This window comes from Erythrolamprus reginae, chromosome 1 (genome assembly GCF_031021105.1).
Source record: "Erythrolamprus reginae isolate rEryReg1 chromosome 1, rEryReg1.hap1, whole genome shotgun sequence".
Classification (NCBI taxonomy): Eukaryota; Metazoa; Chordata; class Lepidosauria; order Squamata; family Dipsadidae; genus Erythrolamprus; species Erythrolamprus reginae.
This window is the reverse complement of record NC_091950.1, coordinates 48,311,227-48,332,148: the sequence shown is the minus strand read 5'-3', so window position 1 is coordinate 48,332,148 and position 20,922 is coordinate 48,311,227. Positions and strand designations below refer to the sequence as shown.

At 39.8% G+C, this 20,922-nt stretch overlaps 1 protein-coding gene across 8 annotated transcripts in view; it reads left to right on the top strand.

The window, feature by feature from the left end:
• Nucleotides 1–20,922, top strand: part of MARK3 (microtubule affinity regulating kinase 3) — an 82,572-nt gene that overhangs the window by 15,134 nt on the left and 46,516 nt on the right. For 4 of the 8 annotated variants that reach the window (XM_070751832.1, XM_070751809.1, XM_070751820.1 and 1 more), the window contains exons 2-4: nucleotides 6,403–6,441; nucleotides 13,300–13,491; nucleotides 18,233–18,286. In XM_070751832.1, coding sequence (XP_070607933.1) covers nucleotides 6,403–6,441; nucleotides 13,300–13,491; nucleotides 18,233–18,286 — 285 coding nt within the window. The remainder of the gene's footprint in view (nucleotides 1–6,402; nucleotides 6,442–13,299; nucleotides 13,492–18,232; nucleotides 18,287–20,922) is intronic. The other 4 variants (XM_070751847.1, XM_070751825.1, XM_070751841.1 and 1 more) reach the window with 1 other exon arrangement.

Below are 20,922 nucleotides of genomic sequence, written 5' to 3'. Positions count from 1 at the left end.
AGATCCAAGGCTCTCATGAGGGAGGCCCTCAAGTTGGGCCTTTGGGCGGAAAAACATCTCCAGTCGCTCCTAGCCGATCACATCTCGGGGAGTCTCAACGTCCAGGCGGATTGGCAGGAGAGTGGAACCTCCATCAAGATCTGTTCCATCAAATCACCCTCAGATTCGGCCTACCAGTCCTGGATCTCTTCGCGACCAATGCGAACGCCCAGCTCCCTCGCTTCTATTCCAGATTTCCATCCCCGGGAGCGGAAGCAATCAATGCCCTCCGGAGTCCATGGCCTCCAGGCCTACTCTACGCATTTCCTCCGATTCCAATCCTCCCGGACGTGATTCACAAGGTCCTCACCGAGAGGGCCCGAGTAATCTTAATCGCCCCTCATTGGCCCCGCCGGCCCTGGTTCGCGGATCTCCAACAGCTGTCCGTCCAGGACCCTTGGCGACTCCCCGTTTCGGGGGATATGCTGCGGCAGGGGGCCTCTTTCCATCCAGACCCGGAGTGGTTCCACCTCACCGCCTGGCTGTTATCAGGAGAGATTTAGAACTGCGTGGTCATGACCCCGATTCAGTGGAGGTCATTTTAAAGGCCAGGAGGGGCTCGACCAATCGAATCTACGACCACACGTGGTCCAAGTTTCACCAGTGGTGTCTACAGGAAGGTATCTCCCCTCTGTGCATCCCCATTCACAGAATTATTTCCTTCCTTATGCAAGGCTTCCATAAAGGACTTTCCACCAGCACCCTCCGGCGTCATCTGGCAGCCATTTCATCTGTCCTAGGGGGTCCCCGCAGACAGCCTCTCCGATCCTTCCCTGAAGTTCAGGAATTCCTCAAGGGCATAGCCAACCTCAGACCTTCCAAGGTCCACAGGTATCCATCCTGGGATTTGCCACGGGTTCTCCATTCCCTCACGCAGGCACCATACGAACCCCTAAAATCGGCGTCCCTCAGGTACCTATCCTTTAAGGTAGCCTTTCTGGTGGCTATTACCTCTGCCCGGCGCATTTCGGAGCTGGCTGCCCTCTCGATCAGGCAGGACCTTTGTCAATTTCATCAGGACAAGGTAGTCTTGCGACTGGACCCCACCTTCTTACCCAAGGTCAGTTCCATGTTCCACAGATCTCAGGATATTGTCCTACCTTCCTTCTGCCTCCAACGAGACCATCCATTGGCAATTAGATGGCACACCCTGGATCTCACCAGAGCGCTGAGAATATATATCCAACGCACAGGACCCTTTCGGAGGTCAGAAGCACTTTTCGTAGCCTATCATCCCAGAGTCATGGGGGCCAAAGTGTCTTCAACAGTAATAGGCCGTTGGATCAGAGGGACTATATCTAAGGCCTATGAGTCGGCCTCCCTCTCAGTTCCAAGGAACATCACTGCGCATTCCACCAGGAGCGCAGCCACCTCAGCCGCTTGGGCGACTCAAGCCCCGTTGGAGGAGGTCTGCAAAGCAGCCACTTGGGCCTCGCCAAATTCCTTCATCAGGCACTACAAAATTGATTCTTACGCTTCAGCGGACGCTGCCTTCGGCAGAAGGGTACTCCAATCCGTTATCTCTCACGATAGCAAGCTAATCCCACCCTAGGGACCATCTATTGGGTATGTCCCATGTGACTGCTGGACCCGCTCCTTCAGTACGGAGAATAGGCGTTGAATTGCTTACCTGAACGCCTCTTCTCGTACGGTGAGCGGGTACAGCAGTCACTTCCCGCCCTTGTATGTGTCTTCTTTACCTTTTCTATATCTTTCTTCCTCTAACAATGAGAGTTGAACACTACAGAGCTTCACAACTGAGCCTAGTCTATGGATTCGCGAATTCTGGGGAAGGGGCGGATCCGGCAAGCTTTTTTAATACTAGGCTCAGTTCCACCGGATTGGACATGAGCAACCCATGTGACTGCTGTACCCGCTCACCGTACGAGAAGAGGCGTTCAGGTAAGCAATTCAACGCCTATTTTGCCCTCCCCAGGCATTGAATTATGGGTGTGGACACTCAAGGAAAAAGAGGTTTGCCATCACTACTCTAGCCCCATAGCTCTATGGACTGAATTTACTGAGAATCCCCCTCCCTGATGACGTTTCCTCAGTCATTCAACTCTGTAGGACCTAACCAGTCTCTGGGATAGGTAATCTGGTCCTAAGCCATGTAGGGCTGTATAGGTCATAACCAACACATTGAATTGCATCCGGAGACCAATCAGCAACCAATGCAGCTCACAGAGTAATTGTGAAATATGGGCAGATCTTGTCAGGCCCACAAATAGCTTGCACAGCTGCATTTTGCACTATTTGCAGTCTGCGAATGCTCTTCAAAAGTAGCCTCATGTAGAGAGCATTGCAGTAGTCAAGCATTGAGGTGATAATGGCGTGAGTGACTGTGAGAAGTGACTCCCTGTCCAGAAAGGGCCGCAACTTGGGGCACCAAGCGCACCCATGCGAATGCCCCGCTCGCCATAGGCGAGAAATAATCTTCTAAGGTCAGCTGTGGCTTGAGGAGGATGCCCAAGTTGTGGACCCTCTCTGAGGGGGGCAAGATCCCCCCCCACTGGGTAATTGATGGACAGATGGAATTGTCCTTTGGAGGCAAAACCCACAGCCACTCTGTCTTGTCGGGGTGAGTCTGAGCCTATTAACACCCATCCAAACCCTAACAGCCTCCAGACACTGCAAATTACTTCCACTGCTTCACTGAGTGGACACGGAGTGGTAATGTACAGCTGAGTATCATCAGCATACTGATGGTAACTCACCCCGTGCCCTTGGATGATCTCACTAGGATGCATTAAAATTATCTTTCATTGTGGCCCATTTATTTATTTTATTTATTTATTTAGATTTGTATGCCGCCCCTCTCCGCAGACTCGGGGCGGCTCACAGCATAACATAACAATTTGTAACAAATCCAAATATAATTTGGACATCAAACCAGTAATTTAAACAAGTATAGCACTTGGCTAATGAATGTTTGCCTGCTTCTGTTTTAAAGACAAAAGTCCTTTAAAAAAATTGAAGATTGCTAGCAAATAAGGATTTGCTAATGAATATTGGGAGAATGTGATAAACTATGAGTAGAACTAATAATCACCATTTAAATGTTGTAAATAGGGAAACGTTTCTGCTGCATTCCTTATCTTGGTATACCTTATCTTGTTATAAAAATTGACTTCTTACATATTATTAAAAAATATGTAAAAAAATAGTATTGCATGGTTTCAGAAAAAATAGATAAAATGTCTTCTCAAATTCATTTTATTTTTAAAAAATCTATATAATGAAATCAATAATTATCAATGCTTTAGAAAAATGTTTTTGACATCAAAAGGTCAATTAGGAGAGACTAGATAAAATAATTATGTAGTTAACAAGACCAGATCCTTCTTTGTATTCAAAGTTACTTGCTGCAAACTAACAAACATCATTGAGTGATTACTATTTTATTGGATATAATAACTTTTGTTTATCTATAGTATAATTAAGGAAAAAGTCTAAATCAGTTTTGGTTAACTTTTCAATATTTTTGATTACAATAGAAGATGTAGGTATGTATGTGTATGTATAATTTTATACATACACAGAGAGACAGAGTCTTCGGAGAGGGGTGGCATAGAAATCCAATAAATAAATAAATATACGTAGAAATATACATATACAGCGGTACCTCTACTTAAGAACTTTTCTAGATAAGAACCGGGTGTTCAAGATTTTTTTGCCTCTTCTCAAGAAACATTTTCTATTTAAGAACACGAGCCCGGAAAAATTTCCCAGGAAATTTGAGAGCAGCACGAAGGCCTGGCCAGTTTCCTGCCATTCCCCCTTTAATCCCGGCCATCTCAGGCCTTTCTGGGCTGCCAGAGGAGGATTAGGCAGTCCTGAGCGAACGTAGTATCTTCCTTTCTCTGGGCGCTTGGACAGGGAATAAACCTCTGCAGGGAATAAACCTCTGCCAGCGCCCAGAGAAAAGAAACACTCCCTTCGCTCTGGGCAGCTGAGGAGTCACCATAGCGAAGGAAAGGTGCCGACTACAAAGTGAGCGAGCGAGAGGAGAGGGGAGCCCTTCAGCATGGGAAGGGAGAGGCAGAAAGTAGTAGCAGCAGCAGCCAATGTACAGGAGGTAGCATATGGGAGGCAGCCTCACACCGGGTGCATTGGAGGCGTGTGCTCCTCACCACCTCAGAGTCCCTCCTTTTTTTTTTAAGTCTTAAAGTTTTGGATTTTTTTGATTCCCCTCACCTCACCTTCTTCCTTCAGCAGCGAATCTCCTCCTCCCCCTCTTCTTCTTCCTCCTCCTCCCACCCAAATTCCAAGCTTTTATTTCTTTCCTAATGGGTTTGCACGCATTATTTGCTTTTACATTGATTCCTATGGGAAAAATTGCTTCTTCTTAAGAACGTCTCTACTTAAGGACCTGGTCAGAGAACAAATTAAGTTCTTAAGTAGAGATACCACTGTACATATACAATCTTCAGAGAGGGGCGGCATAGAAATCCAATCAATAAATAAATATACATATACATAAGTTTTTTCTGTCGAATTCTCTGCCTTACAAGGCAGAGGCTACAGGTTCAAATCCCAGTGAGGATATGGCTAGCTGATGAGAGGAAACAACCTCAAAATAGATCTATACTAGTCTCTCTTCATTTTCAATTCAGCAAAAATATGTTACACACACACACACACACACACACAATCAATCTCCAGATAAATAATCTCACCAGTGCTGGTGAATTTGGGGTTTGCTCCCTGCTTATATAAGGTAGCTTGCTCTGCCGGTGTTGATGGGGGAGTGGTTTGCACTAGTACTAGGCCGAGGAAGAGATGGTGAACTAGAAGAGTATGTGGGAGCTGCCAAGCACCTGGATTTTGATCATGTGACCACAGTGCTGCAGTGGCAGAAATTTCAAGGGCCAGATCATTCATTCATTCTGGTTCTACAATTCATTCAGCAATTTCATATGATCACTGAATAAATACTTGTTAAGCAAGGACTATGTGTACTTGATAAGGAATTGCAATGCAAAAGAAAGGAATACAGTGATACCTTGTCTTACAAACTTAATTGGTTCCGGGATGAGGTTCTTAAGGTGAAAAGTTTGTAAGATGAAACAATGTTTCCCATAGGAATCAATGGAAAAGCGATTAATGCGTGCAAGCCCAAAATTCACCCCTTTTGCCAGCCAAAGCGCCCATTTTTGCGCTGCTGGGATTCCCTTGAGGGTCCCCTCCATGGGAAACCCCACCTCTGGACTTCCATTGCCAGCAAAGCACCCGTTTTTGTGCTGCTGGGATTTCCCTGCTGGGATTCCCCTGCAGCATCACAAAAACACGGAAGTCCGGAGGTGGGGTTTCCCATTGAGGGGAGCCTTAGGGGAATCCCAGCAGCACAAAAATGGGTGCTTCACTGGCAACGGAAATCCAAAGGTGGGGCATCCCAGTGGCGGCGGTGGGTTTGTAAGGTGAAAATAGTTTGTAAGAAGAGGCAAAAAAATCTTAAACCCCGGGTTTATATCTCGAAAAGTTTGTATGACGAGGAGTTTGTAAGACGAGGTATCACTGTACTATCTAGTTCAGTATTTTGGGGACACCTGCTTTTTCCTAAAATGTTATTTTCCACTCATGTTACTGAACCTATCTGCAAAAGAGACTATACAGTTCAGTAAGCAGAATGTGTGAAGGGCAAATACAGTTTTCATCGGTCCAGGAAGAGAGTAGAGGCACATACACATGATCCATTTGCAGTATAGGTATAGTGGTTCATAATATAATTATTATTATCATATTTTGAAGTAATTATGAACTTGATCTCTGGATATGATTGACCATATATTCAAAGAGCTTATTATTATAATAGCTGAGTGGTTAAAATAATACATCATAGTCCAAATCAGAGATCTTCAAACTTGGCAACTTTAAGACTTGTGGACTTTAACTCAATAGCTATGCTGGCTGGATAATTCTGGGTGTTGAAGTTGCCAATTTGAGGGACCCTGGTCCGAATATATGAATTTTTTTCTATCCAACAATTTATGATAGGTAAGTGTTTTTATAAATAATTTTTTAAAGGTGGACAATAAATACAAATTCCTATAAAATACAATGCAGTTTCATTTCTTAACCATTCTATGATAAAATATTTTTTCTCTTTTAGCCAGTTTATAACCAACCATGTATCTTAATCTCTTAGTATTTTTGTGGAATAACCAGTAATTTATCATGCATGTTAATGATGTCCTCTTTAATCATTGTTAATGTGTCCTTATTATAACTTTGTGAAATATGTTTCAATGAAAAGAATATATAAATATCCCTCTAATAAAATTCAACTGCCCCTTTTGACAAGTTTATTTCTATTTATTTTTCTCTTCTTGCTTTCACTACGCCTATTTCTTAATGAAAAAGGATGCTGGAACATCTATAGGGGAAAACATTTGTGAAAAGGTGGGTTATATTTTTTTTGTCCAAAAAGCAGGCTTTTTTCTGTTCGTCTTCTGATATTAACTATCAAACTTATTTCTCTGTTTCTAGTTTGCTGATTTTTTTTTGTTTGCTGATTTTATTGTAGCTCACCAGAAACTAAAATTGTATCCAGTTGCTATGAAGGAGGTAGTAAAATTTGTAAGCTTGAATGTTTTGAAATAGAATAGTGAAATAATTGTGAAATTTACCATTTTTATTTACCTAGGACTATGTAATTTATCTAGAATTCCTTACTTCGGATTCTTATAAGGGGAGTTTGTCACTTTTTATCTCAGCTACTTATGCTTCCCTACACATTGCTGATTTCTCAGTGTATGCTTACTTTAAGTGATACTCTGCATACATTTTTCTGTGAGACAATATTGTTAGAATATTACTTTTAATGTCAGTTTTCTATCCTGTATTTCTTTGCATTTTGACTTTAAGACACTTAGATGTGCTCAAAATATTTTGTCAGGAGTGGAAAAAATTGAATAAACCTCACTTAATTGAAAGTTGTTAAGATCCATTGGAGGTAATAGAGATATGTCTGAATCTTGTTATCTTTGGGGGGGGGGATTTCAAACCAATTGTTACTAAGGAAATGGACGGGGTCCTTGGAACTATTACTGGTAATTCTGCCACCTATATTCTGAATCCATGACCCTCCTGGTTGCTTAAGGCCTCCTGGGAAATGACATGTGGTTGAGTCCAAGCAGTGATTAATATCTCTTTGTAGGAGGCATGATACAGTTGTCCTGAATGTAACAGTTGTATACCCCCTTCTCAAGATGCCATCCTTTCACCCCATAATATTGGAACAACTTTTGTCCAGTCTCCAATCTTTCTTTTTTGGGGAAAGGTTGGTGAAGGGTGGCTGGTGCACAACTATAAAGGGCCCTGGATGAAGTGAATTAGTTGGACCTTTTCAGTTGGGGTCAGGCCAGAGAACAGCATTGAAGCAGCATTAGTCACACTTGTTGATGACCTTTGGAAGGCTTGAAATAGAGGTGGAGTGACCCTTCTAGCCCACCTGGACCTTGTAGCAACTTCCAGTATCATCAATAGTGATAACATTCTGGATTGGCTTTGAGAGTTGGGAGTATGAGACACTGTTATGGTGATTCTCTCTTTCTCCGTGGCTAGTCTCAGTGTTGGTATGGAAGGAATGGTTGAGCCTTAGGCCTCTTCAGTGTGAGTTGCCCCAGGGCTCCCATTTTTCATAGCTCCTTTTAAAGGTGAAACTACTAAAGGACATCATCCATAAGTACAGCATTCAGTATCATCAGTATGCCAATGATATTCAATTAGATACGAGGGTCACCCAGAAAGTAACGCACTACATTTTTTTTCTCAGCCTATAGTAATGTACGAATACGAAACTTTACATATACATTATTTGAATTGTCAGGAGTGTGTGTGTGTAAATTTTGTGTTTTTTCAGACAGATAGAGTAGTTGCAGCAGTGTTTTGAAATGGTGTCTGTAAGTGATGTATGTTACAAGCAGTGTGTCATTGTATTTCTCACTGTGGAGAAAGAAACTGTTGGGAACATTCACAAACATTTGTGTACAGTTTATGGAGAATCTGCAGTCGATAGAAGTACAGTTAGTCACTGGGCACAGAGAGTGAGGCCATTAGAGGTGATTCACACAGTGCAGAAATGGCTTTGTGACCAGAACAAGGAGTGGTACCAACAGGGCATACATGCCCTTGTGTCTTGCTGGAGGAAGGCCATAGAATGGGACAGAGATTACGTGGAAAAATAGGGAGTGCAGAAGAAACATCATTCTTTCTTGTGTGTAAGTTTCATTGTGTTATTGTTTTAATGTATTTGGTTCTATAATTTAAATATTTTTGTACAGTTGTACCTCGGTACTCATTGTTAATTAATTAGGGGAGCTGCAATAAGTACTGAAAACAAGCAATGACGAACAAACCACATGATTTACCACGTGATCCTTTGTTTTGGCCAGAAAGGACTTTCTGTTTCTCCCTTTTCTTTTGTCAGCAATCTTCTCAGCATGGCTGACTTCCGGTCCATTCTTCATAGCTATCGCCCTTTCCCTATCACAATGCATCAAGTACCAAAAAAAAGGATGAGTACCAGGACAATGTTTTCATGTCAAAATGTGTCATGTACCAAATTCTATGAGTTTTGAAGCAGTTGAGTACCAAAGCACCACTATATGCTTTTTTTAAATTTTTGATTGAGAGCTGCCTAGAGTTGGTTATAAGATGGGCAGCTTTATAAATTTTGTAAGTAAGCCAATGAATGTAGCATAAAGTGCTAAACTAAGCACCATATTTTTTGGAACATAAGATGCACCGGAACATAAGACGCACCTTAGTTTTGGAGGAGGGAAATAGGGAAAAGAATGTGCTTACCAGGTATTCTTCTAGCTAGTGCCATTAGTCTGGTCAGCTTCAGCACATTATTTTATCCCCTGGTTAAGGGCTTTAAAAAAATTATTCTGAGAGTAACAATGAAAGAGCTTGCAAGCCGGTAAAAGCTGGGAACATCATTAGCACCTGGAAAGAAACAGTCTGAGCAATGGAAAAAACCCTGCAAGGGGTTGGAAAACATTCTTCTTTGTAGAGAGTAACAGTGAAAGAGCTTGCTAGTGGGTAAAAGCTGAGAACATTGTTAGCACCTGGTTAGGGCTGGAAAGAAACATTAGGAGCCAGTTAGACCAATGGGGGGGGGGGAACCTACAAAGACTTAGGGCTTGGAAAACATTCTTTGCAGAGAGTAACAATGAAAAGGCTTGGGTACATTAATAGCACCTGGTTAGGGCTGGAAAGAAATATCTGGAGCAAGTAAAGCAATGAAAAAACCCTACAAAGACAGGGTTTGGAATACATTCTTAGCAGAGAGTAACAATGAAAGAGCTTGGAAGCTGGTAAGAGCTGGGAACATCGTTAGCACCTGGTTCGGGCTGGAAAGGAACCTACTCAGAGCAAATTGGGATAATGAAACAAACCCTGCAAAGACATAGAGAAATAATGAAAGAGCCTGCAAGGTAAGAGCTACATTCAGAGTATAAGACGCACCCTAATTATCAGCCTCTTTTAGGGAGGAAAAAGGTGCGTCTTATGCATCAAAAAATAAGGCATTCTAAGTTTGCTATAAGATAAATCCTGGGCTATTAAAATATGTCTAATGGAGCACTGCAAGGAAAGAACACTATGCAAAAACTATTCAAGGATAGCTGCTTCAGTAGTTTGTGATATGTTGACATTTGTAAATGGTTTCAAACAACAAGCAACTTCAATCACTGAATGAAGGTTGGTGATTTTGTAGCAGTCATTATGTAGGGATGAGCGAATTTGAAACTTGCAGGATCTTGTTTTTTTAATATAGCCCTGAAGGCTGCCAGCTGAAGCCAGTTGCAGAATACTCAGGCATGCAACCATATACATTAATAAATATGGTATTTCTGAGCACACGTTCCAGTTCAGAAATCAGACTTTAGTATTGGTACTAAGGCTAAAATTATATTCATGAAATCTTGGTCTATCCTATCACCAGTATTTCTCTAATATAATTAAATTTGGAGAGAGTGAATTCATTTTAGTTTTAGACAACAAAAAGCAGAAAACCTGATTAAACTGTTGCAGAACATTTAGACATACAGTATATCAATATATTTAAATCTACTTGCTTTTAGATTTACAATACAGTGGTCCCTCGAGTTTCGCGATCTCGATCTTCGCTAAACGCTATATCGCGAGTTTTCAACCCGGAAGTAAACTCCACCATCTGCGCATGCGTGCCCTTCCACGCATGCGTAGATGGTGGAGTTTCCCCGCCGGGCAGAGGCTTCCCTGGGTCTTCCCCCTCTTGCCCCGGTAAGGCGCGAGCAACGGCGTGGGCGGGTGGGCGGCACACGCGCGGGGAAACCCCAGGGCCGCTTCTCAGCTGAGAAGCGGCCCCAGCAACAGCGCGGGGGGCGGGCGGCACGCGCGCGCGGGGGGAAACCCCAGGGCTGCTTCTCAGCTGAGAAGCGGCCCCAGCAACAGCGTGGGGGGGCGGGCGGCGCGCGCGCGCGCGCGGGGAAACCCCAGGGCCGCTTCTCAGCTGAGAAGCGGCCCCAGCAACAGCGCGGGGGGGGCGGGCGGCACGCGCGCGCGCGGGGAAACCCCAGGGCCGCTTCTCAGCTGAGAAGCGGCCCCAGCAACAGCGCGGGGGGGCGGGCAGCACGCGCGCGCGCGGGGAAACCCCAGGGCCGCTTCTCAGCTGAGAAGCGGCCCCAGCAACAGCGCGGGGGGGGCGGGCGGCGCGCGCGCGGGGAAACCCCAGGGCCGCTTCTCAGCTGAGAAGCGGCCCCAGCAACAGCGCGGGGGGCGGGCGGCGCGCGCGCGCGCGCGGGGAAACCCCAGGGCCGCTTCTCAGCTGAGAAGCGGCCCCAGCAACAGCGCGGGGGGGGGGGGCGGGCGGCACGCGCGCGGACAAGCAGCAGCAGCGAGGCGGCGGGGAAACCCAATCTTCGGCTCCTCGCTGCTGCGGTGGAAATAAAAACACCATCTGCGCATGCGCAGATGGTGTTTTTACTTCCGCACCGCTACTTCGCGACAAATCGATCATCGCGAGGGGTCCTGGAACGGAACCCTCGCGATGATCGAGGGACCACTGTACATTACAGTATTGTTCATTATTATGTAGAAAACAACACTGAAATTAATGCATGGATAAATTACTGCATCAGTTTAGAAAATGAAAAAGAATTGGAAAGATATTTGGGGGAAGTACAGTGGTACCTCTACTCATGAACTTAATTTGTTTCGTGACCAGGTTCGTAAATAGAAAAGTTTGTAAGAAGAAGCAATTTTTCCCATAGGAATCAATGTAAAAGCAAATAATGTGTGCGATTGGGGAAACCACATGGAGGGTGGAGGCCCTGTTTCCTCCCAGGAGATTCCTAGAGAGACCCCATGGAGTTTCTCCCTGCCTTTTCTGGCCCTGTTTCCTCCCAGGAGATTCCTAGAGAGGCCCCACTGAGGCTTCCTACCTTTTCCGGTTACAGTTTCGGAGGCTCGGGTTTGTAAGTAGAAAATGGTTCTTGAGAAGAAGCAAAAAAATCTTGAACTTCCAGTTCTTATCTAGAAAAGTTTGTAAGTAGAGGTGTTCTTAGGTAAAGGTACCACTGCATAAGGATATGTAGAATAGTATGGATAATTGTAAAATATAGGAAATTAATTGTTAAATATTTTCCCCAAGTGCTGGGATAAGATTATGACTGCACATATATTATATAAGTGTGACTTGTTACCTGGTTTTTGTTGTTAATGTTTTAAATGTATTTAGTTTTATATTTTACTATGATTTTATGAATTGTTTTAACTTTTGATTGGGAGCCACCCAGAGTTGTTTAGAAGATGTTTTAAATAAATAAAAATATAGAGTAAATACTAAATGTAAATATAAGAAAGAATTTGAAGAATCAATAATGCTAGGCTCATATAGTACAGATAGTGCCACTTTATTATAATTCCAAAAATAGGATCAAAATTGTAAATTCAAAAAGCTTGTTTTGCACATGATATTGCAATGGCCAGTTTATGCATACAATAAATTGTCTAATTTAGATAATTTAAAAGCTGGAGAAAATATTTTGATGTTACATGGATGCTTATTATATACAGTATCTAAAGCAAATATTTCACTTGTAAAATAAAAATATGTTTAAGACTATCAGTGGTAAAATGATAAATTATCAAATTATGACTACAACACTAAAACAATTCATTGAGAGAAACTAATAGCTCCCCTTAAAATAAAATTTATTTTGCCATCTTAAAGGCAACAAAGTTTTCTGGATAAATGTGCTTTAACAGAAGGATTACATAGATGGAGCCTAGACTTCCTTGAGTGGGAATAAAATAAAAACACTTGACAAATGGACAGCCATATAAATTGAATGACGGTGTAAATGAATAATATTGTATCGACCATTAATAAAAATTCCAAAATCCAAGGTCATACAGGACATGTATTAGAACCAGCCTAATGTTATAAAACTGTTTCAATATTTCTTCTTTAAGCAAAGTTTTATTTAAAAGTGATTGTGGGGAAACAGGGAGGACTTGAATTTCTTTGGAAATCAAGTACCAATGATTGAAAAATAGTGGAAAATGATTCATAAATATAATGACTTGGTTTTGTCTCCAAATTTAATTTAAAAAGAGATTGGGCTCATGGTTGGGTTTTTTCTTTTTGCAGACAGGAAAAAAGTGTTATAGTTCATATTATCAAATATTTTAAATAATTATGCAAAATATTGATTTGACATTATACTAAAATGTAAAATATGGTGGAAATCAATAAAATCTCTCCAGATCACTGCAAGAAATACCTGTATTGTATTACTGATTTAAACTATTCAACAAGAGTGTCTGTTCAGTTAAAATACTATTAAGTTATATTGCATTTAAAAGAAAAAATTGGAAATATAGAATATACTTTTGAAAGTATAAAATCCATGTGTGATCCATCTTCTTTTCAACAGCTAGAATTGTTCAATAGGCAGACTGAAAAAGTTGCAAAAACCAAATCAGCTGTTTGCTTGTTTGGCTTTTCCAAAACTATTAACAGAAATATTTTCTGTTTAAATATCAAAGTTTTAATTTGACTATCATAACTTACATACGGTTACTTGAACTGCTTTAAAGTCATCTGAATTGATGGCTATCACAAGCTGTTAACAAAAACTGTAATAGTCGAACATACTGCAAAACAATATTTTCTTATGTGTCTCTTAATCTGATATCAAATTATTTATGAGTACTAAAATATATTGTGTCACAGTATATGCTATTTTTTCCCTATTTTTATTATAGCATACCTCTCATAGTGAAGGACGATCGGAAATTTCCTCCCGAACTAGTCGGTCTGGGGCTCGCTCTAGGAATTCTATAGCTTCCTGTGCAGATGAGCAGCCTCATATTGGGAATTACAGACTCCTTAAGACAATTGGAAAGGGAAATTTTGCAAAAGTGAAACTGGCCAGACACATCCTTACTGCCAGAGAGGTAAAGTCTTGTACTGGCATTTTTGTTTTTAGATTTTGCAAAAAAATATCTTAATATAATATTTTTTTATAATTAAAATCATTTGAACTTTGCATAGAATCATATAAATGTAACATAATTTTTTTCTCTATAATTCATACCAACAAAATGTTTTAGCCTAAACAGTACAATTAAAAGGTTGATTAAATGTTGCTAAATGAAACTGTGATTGTTGTTCAGTCGCTAAGTCATGTCTCACTCTTTATGACTCCATGGATCATAGCACATCCATCACTGTGGCGGAGCTGAAGACCCAACATGCAAGATGGTTTTCTTTTATTAGGGGGTGTTACTTTAAACCCTGACACACTGTCTCCTGCAGTTTGTCCAAGTCCATGTTTATTGCATCAGTGACAATATCTAACCATCTCATTTTCTGCCATCTCCTTCTCCTTTTGCCATCCATCCATCAATCAATCAATCAACATCAGGGTCTTTTCCAATGAGTCCTTGCTTCTCACTAGGTGGCCAAAATATTTGAGCTTCAGCTTCATTATCTGTTTTCCAAAGGACAGTCAGGGTTGATTTTCTTTGGGATTCAGTGATTTGATCTCTTTGCAGTCCAAGGGACTCTCAAGAGTCTTTTCCAACACTACAATTCAAAAGCATCATTGTTCAGCACACAGCCTTATGGTCAAACTGTCACAGCCATACATTACTACTGGGAAAACCATAGTTTTAACTATATAGATCCTTATTGCCAAGGTGATGTCTCTGCTTTTTAATATGCTGTTCAGGTTTACCATAGCTTTCCTCCCAAGGAGTAAGTGTCTCTTAAATTCATGGCTGTGATCACCATCTGTGGGGATCTTGAAGCCCGAGAAAATAAAATCTGTCATTTCTTCCATTTCTTCCCTTCTGTTTGTTAGGAAGTGATGGGACCTAATGCCATGATCTTTGTTTTTTTTAATATCAAGTTTCAAGCCAACTTTTGTTCTCTTCTCTTTTATTTTCTTCAAGAGGCTCTTTAGTTCCTATACACGGTCTTCTATTAGAATGATATCAGTTGCGTATCCGAGGTTGTTGATATTTCTCCCTGTGATCTTAATTCTGGCTTATGATTCATCCAGCCCAGCATTTCACAAGATATACTCAGCATATAAATTAAATTAGCAGGGTAACAATATATACCGTATTTTTTGGAGTATAAGACACATCTTTTTCCCCCTTAAAAGAGGCTGAACATTTGGGTGCACCTTCTACTCCAAATGTAGTTTTTACTAAGCTTTTTTCAACCCTAACAAGATGCTAAGTGATTTTCCAGGCTTTACCAGCTAAGCGAGCTTCCCTTTCCCTATTTTTATGATTGTTTCTCTCTCTGAAGAGAGAGAGAAGTGAAGTGTTTTAGAAACTCTTTTTATCACCAACCAAGGGATAAAAAGCAAGCACACTTGCTCAAAACCAGCCAACTAATGTGCTGAAGCTAGCCAGACTAGGGTCTAGCCAGATGAATACCTGATAGGCAGATTATTTTTTCTCTGTTTTCCTCCCCAAAAACTAAGGTATGCCTTATACTCCGGTGCACCTTGAAAAATATGTTAATCTTGTCACAATCCTTTCTCTATCAAGGTTTCTTAAGAGACAAGTAAGATGATCTGTTACTCCCACCTTTTAAAGAACTTGGTACAATTTGTTGCAATCCACACAATCAAAGAGCAAATGTTGGGGGAAAAAATTCTAATTCCACTGCCTCTTGTACTTTCTGGTAGTTCTTGGTTCACATATTGCTGAAGCCTAGCTTGTAGGGTTTTGAGCATAAACTTGCTAATATGTGAAATGAGCTCAATTGTACAGTAATTCGAGCATTGCCCTTCTTTGGGAGTGGAAAGTAAACTGATTTTTTTGCTGGCATAATGAGTGCTGCATTTTAACAGCACCATTTTTTAGATTTTTAAATAGCTCAGTTAGAATACTATACCCTCCAATAGTTCTGTCGTTGGTAATACTTCCTAAGGCCCACTTGACTGTCGACTCTTGGATTGTTGGAAAAGAGTGTTTGCTATGACCTGCATGTCTTCTTTACAAAACTCTAACAAAACAAAACAAAATTTGCTTGCCTTTGCTCTGTTTCACTTTGTACTATAAGGTCAAAGTTGCCTGTTACTTCAGCTACCTTTTCAAAATGTATCTCCTTCTTTAGCATTCCAATTTCCTATGATGAAAAGGACATATTTTTCTGGGGTGTATTCTAGATAGTTTGTAGGTCTTCATGGAACCAGTCAACTTCAGCCTCTTTATCATTAGTGGTTGGGAATAGACTTGGATTACTTTGTTGAATGGTTTGCTTTGTATTCAAACCAAGGTAATTCAGTCATTTTTGAGCTTTTACCCCAGAACTACTTTCCCCACTGTTGCATTGAGGTCTACTCCATTTCTTCTATGGGATTCCTGCCCACAATAGTAGATAATACTCATCTGAATTAAATTTGTCCATCCCATCCACTTTAGTTCACTGATTCCCAAAATATTGATAATCAATATTGCCATCTCTTGCTCAATCTCATCCAGCTTATCTTGATTCATAGCTCTTGCATTCAAGGTTCCTAAGCAATATTATTCTTTATTGTATTCGACTTTCTTTTCACCATCAGATACTTTCACAGCTCAGCATCCTTTCGGCTTTAGTCCAGTTGCTTCACTCTTTCTGGAGCTACTTGTCATCACCCTCTGCTTTTCCCCAATAGCATATTGGACACCTTCCAACCTGAAGGACTCATCTTCTGGCATCATATCTTTTAACCTTTTGATACTGTCCTTGGGGTTGGAATGGATTGCCATTTCCTTCTCCAGTGGACCATATTTTGTCAGAACTCTCTATGACCTATTCATCTTCGGTGGCCCTGGACAATACAGCTCATAGATTCATTGAGCTGCACAAACTCCTTCATCATGACAAGGCAATGAACCATGAAGGAGAATAATTAATTAAATTAAAATTTAATTAAAGTAAAATTAAACTATTAAAATTAATGTTTTTGGAAATCCCAATAAATTGTATTCATTGGGAGAAACTAAAACATTATCCTTTCTATAAATATTGGTTTGACATGTAGATTTCTTTATTTTATGTATATTCTTGGCAGCATTCAAGATTTATGAGATTTAAGATTTATTAGATTTGTATGTCGCCCCTCTCCAAAGACTTGGGAGTCTTATATTCTTATATTCTTAAAAAATCTGCTATTAAAATGGGTTTGGATTCTGTTGCATTCTTCTGCATTAGGACAAGGCCGTTATTCTAATATTTTCTTTTCTATTTTGGCCAACTAGATGCCAAACGATCTAAAGAATATGAAGAAAGCAGCCACCTATGCAACTGTTCCCTAGCAATTATAGTATACTAGAGGTGTTTGCATATACAGCAACTAATGTGATAGTAGCCGCTATCCATTAATGACCCTATCATCTATGCACTTGTATAATCTTTTTCTAAAATCATCTGCTGTCATCATTTTTTAAACAGATGTCTCCCAATTCATCATTGGTTGCCCTTTTCAGCTTCTTTCTGCAGCTGTAGAATATCTTGGTGCTGCAACCAGTTAGATACAGATAATGTAATCTGTAATGTACAGATAATAATACAAAGATTGATACTTTATGTTCATTTTTCTTCTTTCTTATCTCCAACAACAACAAGCACAGTCTCTGCTGTCCAGGAATGTTTTCCTGAGCAGGCAATCATATCTGGTGAGACTGGGGAGATACTTGAACCATATTACAGTATCTAAGCTGAGGAGGGGCTTTACTAGCTCAATTTAAGGCAGATACAAAACAAATCCTGCGGCTTGACTATGTCTCCCTGACACAGATGCTGTAGAACGCAGTTCCCCAAGCTTTGGGACCAAATGGATGGGTGGGGGGAAGGGATGGTTCTGCACAAGTGGTGGGCAAGCACCTATGCATACATCTCCATTTCTGCGAGCGGTGGGCACATCTGCCATTGTCCATATATATTTTATTTTTATTTCATTATTAAATTTATATGCTGCCTAGTTTCCAATACAGTAGTTCTGGATACCTTTGTTGGACATCAATTTGAATTGGGAATGAGGCTTATATGAAGAGTGGTTTGAACTATGTTTTGTGTTAAAGCTGGTTGATTGAGTCTTACTAGCAATTTAGACAAGAAAAAAAATAGATTTCAGAATTTTGAAGTCTACTATGATTTCATTTGACCAGTTAAAATGTTTCTGTTTAGCCCAATGAAAGTCATTATTGCAGAATATTCATAATATTGTAGAAGTGTATAAATATATTTCTGCAAAATTCAACAAATTACAACTCTGTGTGGAGAGAGAGAGATTCAGGGAGATCACTTTCTGTGTATTAGATAAAATCTAAGCATCCATTATTAGCAACAAATACTATCTTCACTGCAGAAGAAATAGAAATAGAATCTCTTTAGATTCTATGAATTATTGTCCTCTTTCATCCTTGTCATCTTTATTCTTAATGTTTGTCTCTTGTTGTTTGGTTTGTTTTGTCGTTCACTTTACAAACAATTTGTAAAGTTCCAAGAATCACTGGCAGCTGAGTGCCGTATATATTTAATATATCATCATCTACTATTACTATTACTATTGATATTATATTGATTTTGTGCACTGTTTGCTCGTTTGGTAATATGCTATTAACAATCAAATATTTCTGCTTTGTACTACAACTACAGTTAAGAGAAATCAAACAATTGTATTTTTTCTAGGTTGCAATAAAAATAATTGACAAAACACAATTGAATCCAACTAGTCTACAAAAGGTAAGTTATTCCACCTTTTAAGTATACTACTTTGTTTATAATACATTTTCTGGCACTTCTTTTTTTCCATTTTTAAACATTGTGTGTTATTTTAAGAATAATGATTTCATTTTAATCATACTTATTTTTTCTCCTAATGGATAGAATGGAAGGCATCATGTAATCTAATAAAATTTGTCTTAATCTGAACTCAAAATTTTTATCAAAAACCTGAAATAAGTACTTTACCTACATTCTCATACCCAGATCTATAGCACAAAACAAATTGTGTTTGCCATTTTGATTAATGAACAAAAATTATTAAAATAACATATTCACAGATCACTTTCTCAGGCTGGAACTATATGGATTGAAATTAGGGATCCAGATTACAAACTGACTGGGAATCTGAGCAGTGGAGGAGATATAAACTATAACTTCCCATCGCCCAAAATGTTTCCTTGAGTTATGTAGAAAATTTGTTTAGGAGTCTCATCTGAAAAGCAGAATAGCAACTGGAGGAGGGAAACATGCAGGAGGAAGTATAGGAAAGATTAAGCAGTCTGTCTTGCCCATTGTTTCACTATTGAACATTCTCCGCTGCATTTTTAGGTTTTCACCAGTGAAATGGATTTTCTGTTGAATGTATATTTCCAAACTATGAATGATGCTATTATTTATTCAGTAAATTTTATAGCTGTTTGATGATTTTTTGACTGCTAATTTATCATGATATTTTTCAAAAACACTGTTCTATCCACAACTAAATAATATTTTGGTAGAGTTATCTCTGAGGCAGTGGCTGATTTAAAATAAAACCATTTGATTGCTCTGCTCTTTTCTTTTTTAAGAGCAAAAGATAACAAAGCAAATGTTTGGAGTGTCAACTTGAAACCTTGGTTACTTCAAAAGCAGAAAAAGGAAACCATTGTACAGATCATGCAGTTCTTAGGAATCAGTCTTTGCTTTTGGAATCTTCCCAACTGAAAATCCCAGCTGTCAAATGAATATTGTTTACTTTAATAACACCTTGATGCCGCCCCGAGTCTGTGGAGAGGGGCAGCATACAAATCTAATAAATAATAATAATGAAAATATCTTATTTTGAGTTGAAAATAATTTAGCAGGCAGTTCAGTTTTCCAGTTAATGTCTATAATAGGTGTATTCTGTTTAGAACAATCCAGTTACACATTTGAATAGAATCTTACATTTTATAGGAAAGAATAAAACCAGTATTCTTTTCTTTTAAAATACCTAAACGTCCAAAACAAGTACAGTTTACAGTTCTGTAAACTATACTTGTTTACAGAAACATGTAAATATAAATGCAAACCTCCTGTTTTCATGTTCCTTATTAAATATATGAAATAAAATTATGTGAGGGAGAAGAACATAACCATTGTTGAGTTATTATGAACCTTTAAATAATAGTAGAATAGAATAGAATTCTTTATTGGCAAATGTGATTGGACACACGAGGAATTTGTCTATGGTGTATATGCTCTCAGTGTATAGGAAAAAAAAGACAAGATACATTTGTCAAGTGTCATGAGGTACAACACTTAATGGTTGTTGTCGGGTACAAATAAGCAATCAGAAAACAATATTTATATAAAGGATACAAGCAGCAAGTTACAGTCATAAGTGGGAGGAGATGGATGATATGAATGATGAGAAGACTAATAGTAACACAGTCTTAGTGAATAGTTTGACTGATTATTTAATTGTTGACCAGACTGATGGCATTTGGGGAAAAACTCCTTTTTGTGTCTAGTTGTCTTGGTGTGCAGTGCTCTATATTGTCATTTTCAGGGTAGAAATTGAAACAATCTATGTCTAAGGTAGTCATTCTGAAGATTAAAAATGTCTGTCAGTGGAATGGAGAGGTGATTTTTGGAAATCTCCTAATTCCTGCAGCGTAGTGCATATCTGTAGAATTAATGTGGACAGGTATAATGGGCTGCAGGGGTGGGGGAATGGCTAAGAATATTCTACATCCTTGTTTAGTTGAGGGAATTTTCCAACATTTGAATGACTGTCTATAGACAGACTTTCCAATCTGTGGCTAAGAGTACCAATATATCCAGGGAACTTCCTTTGCCACTTATCAGGCTCCTTGTCTCATTGAATTCTGAATTTCTGCATTAAAAAAATGAGAAGTTGGAGAGGAAGCTTGAGCACAAATGAACATGTATACGTAGCGAGGGAGAAACTCCCAAAGTCGAGAAAAATTAGTTAACTAGAGCCCCGAAGTTTCCATGTTCAAAGCAGCACAAAAGACTCAAAAACGCAAAAGAATTTTCAAGGAAATCTGAGGGTCAAGGAGCAACAGAAGATTAATCAAACATTCTGCATTCCAAAATCAAAGGCATGGGATTCAAAAGTTAAGATTTCAGGAACATGAAGTTTGAATTAATGAATAATTGTCCCAGGGTTTTCTGCCCATCTACTGTATTTATATGCACTGTATCTACTGTGAGTAGAAGCAGTTGTTGTTGCTCAGTACGGGAAGGTGTGGGTCTTCTCTTGCAAGGAGCCTTGCAAAGTACCTTTGCTCTACTGTCTTCTCCATGTGGTGAAACCTTGCACTGAGTGGAGGCAACAGCTCAGAGCACTCATTTCCTGAAACCAGTAGAAGGCAATCCCGTTTATTACC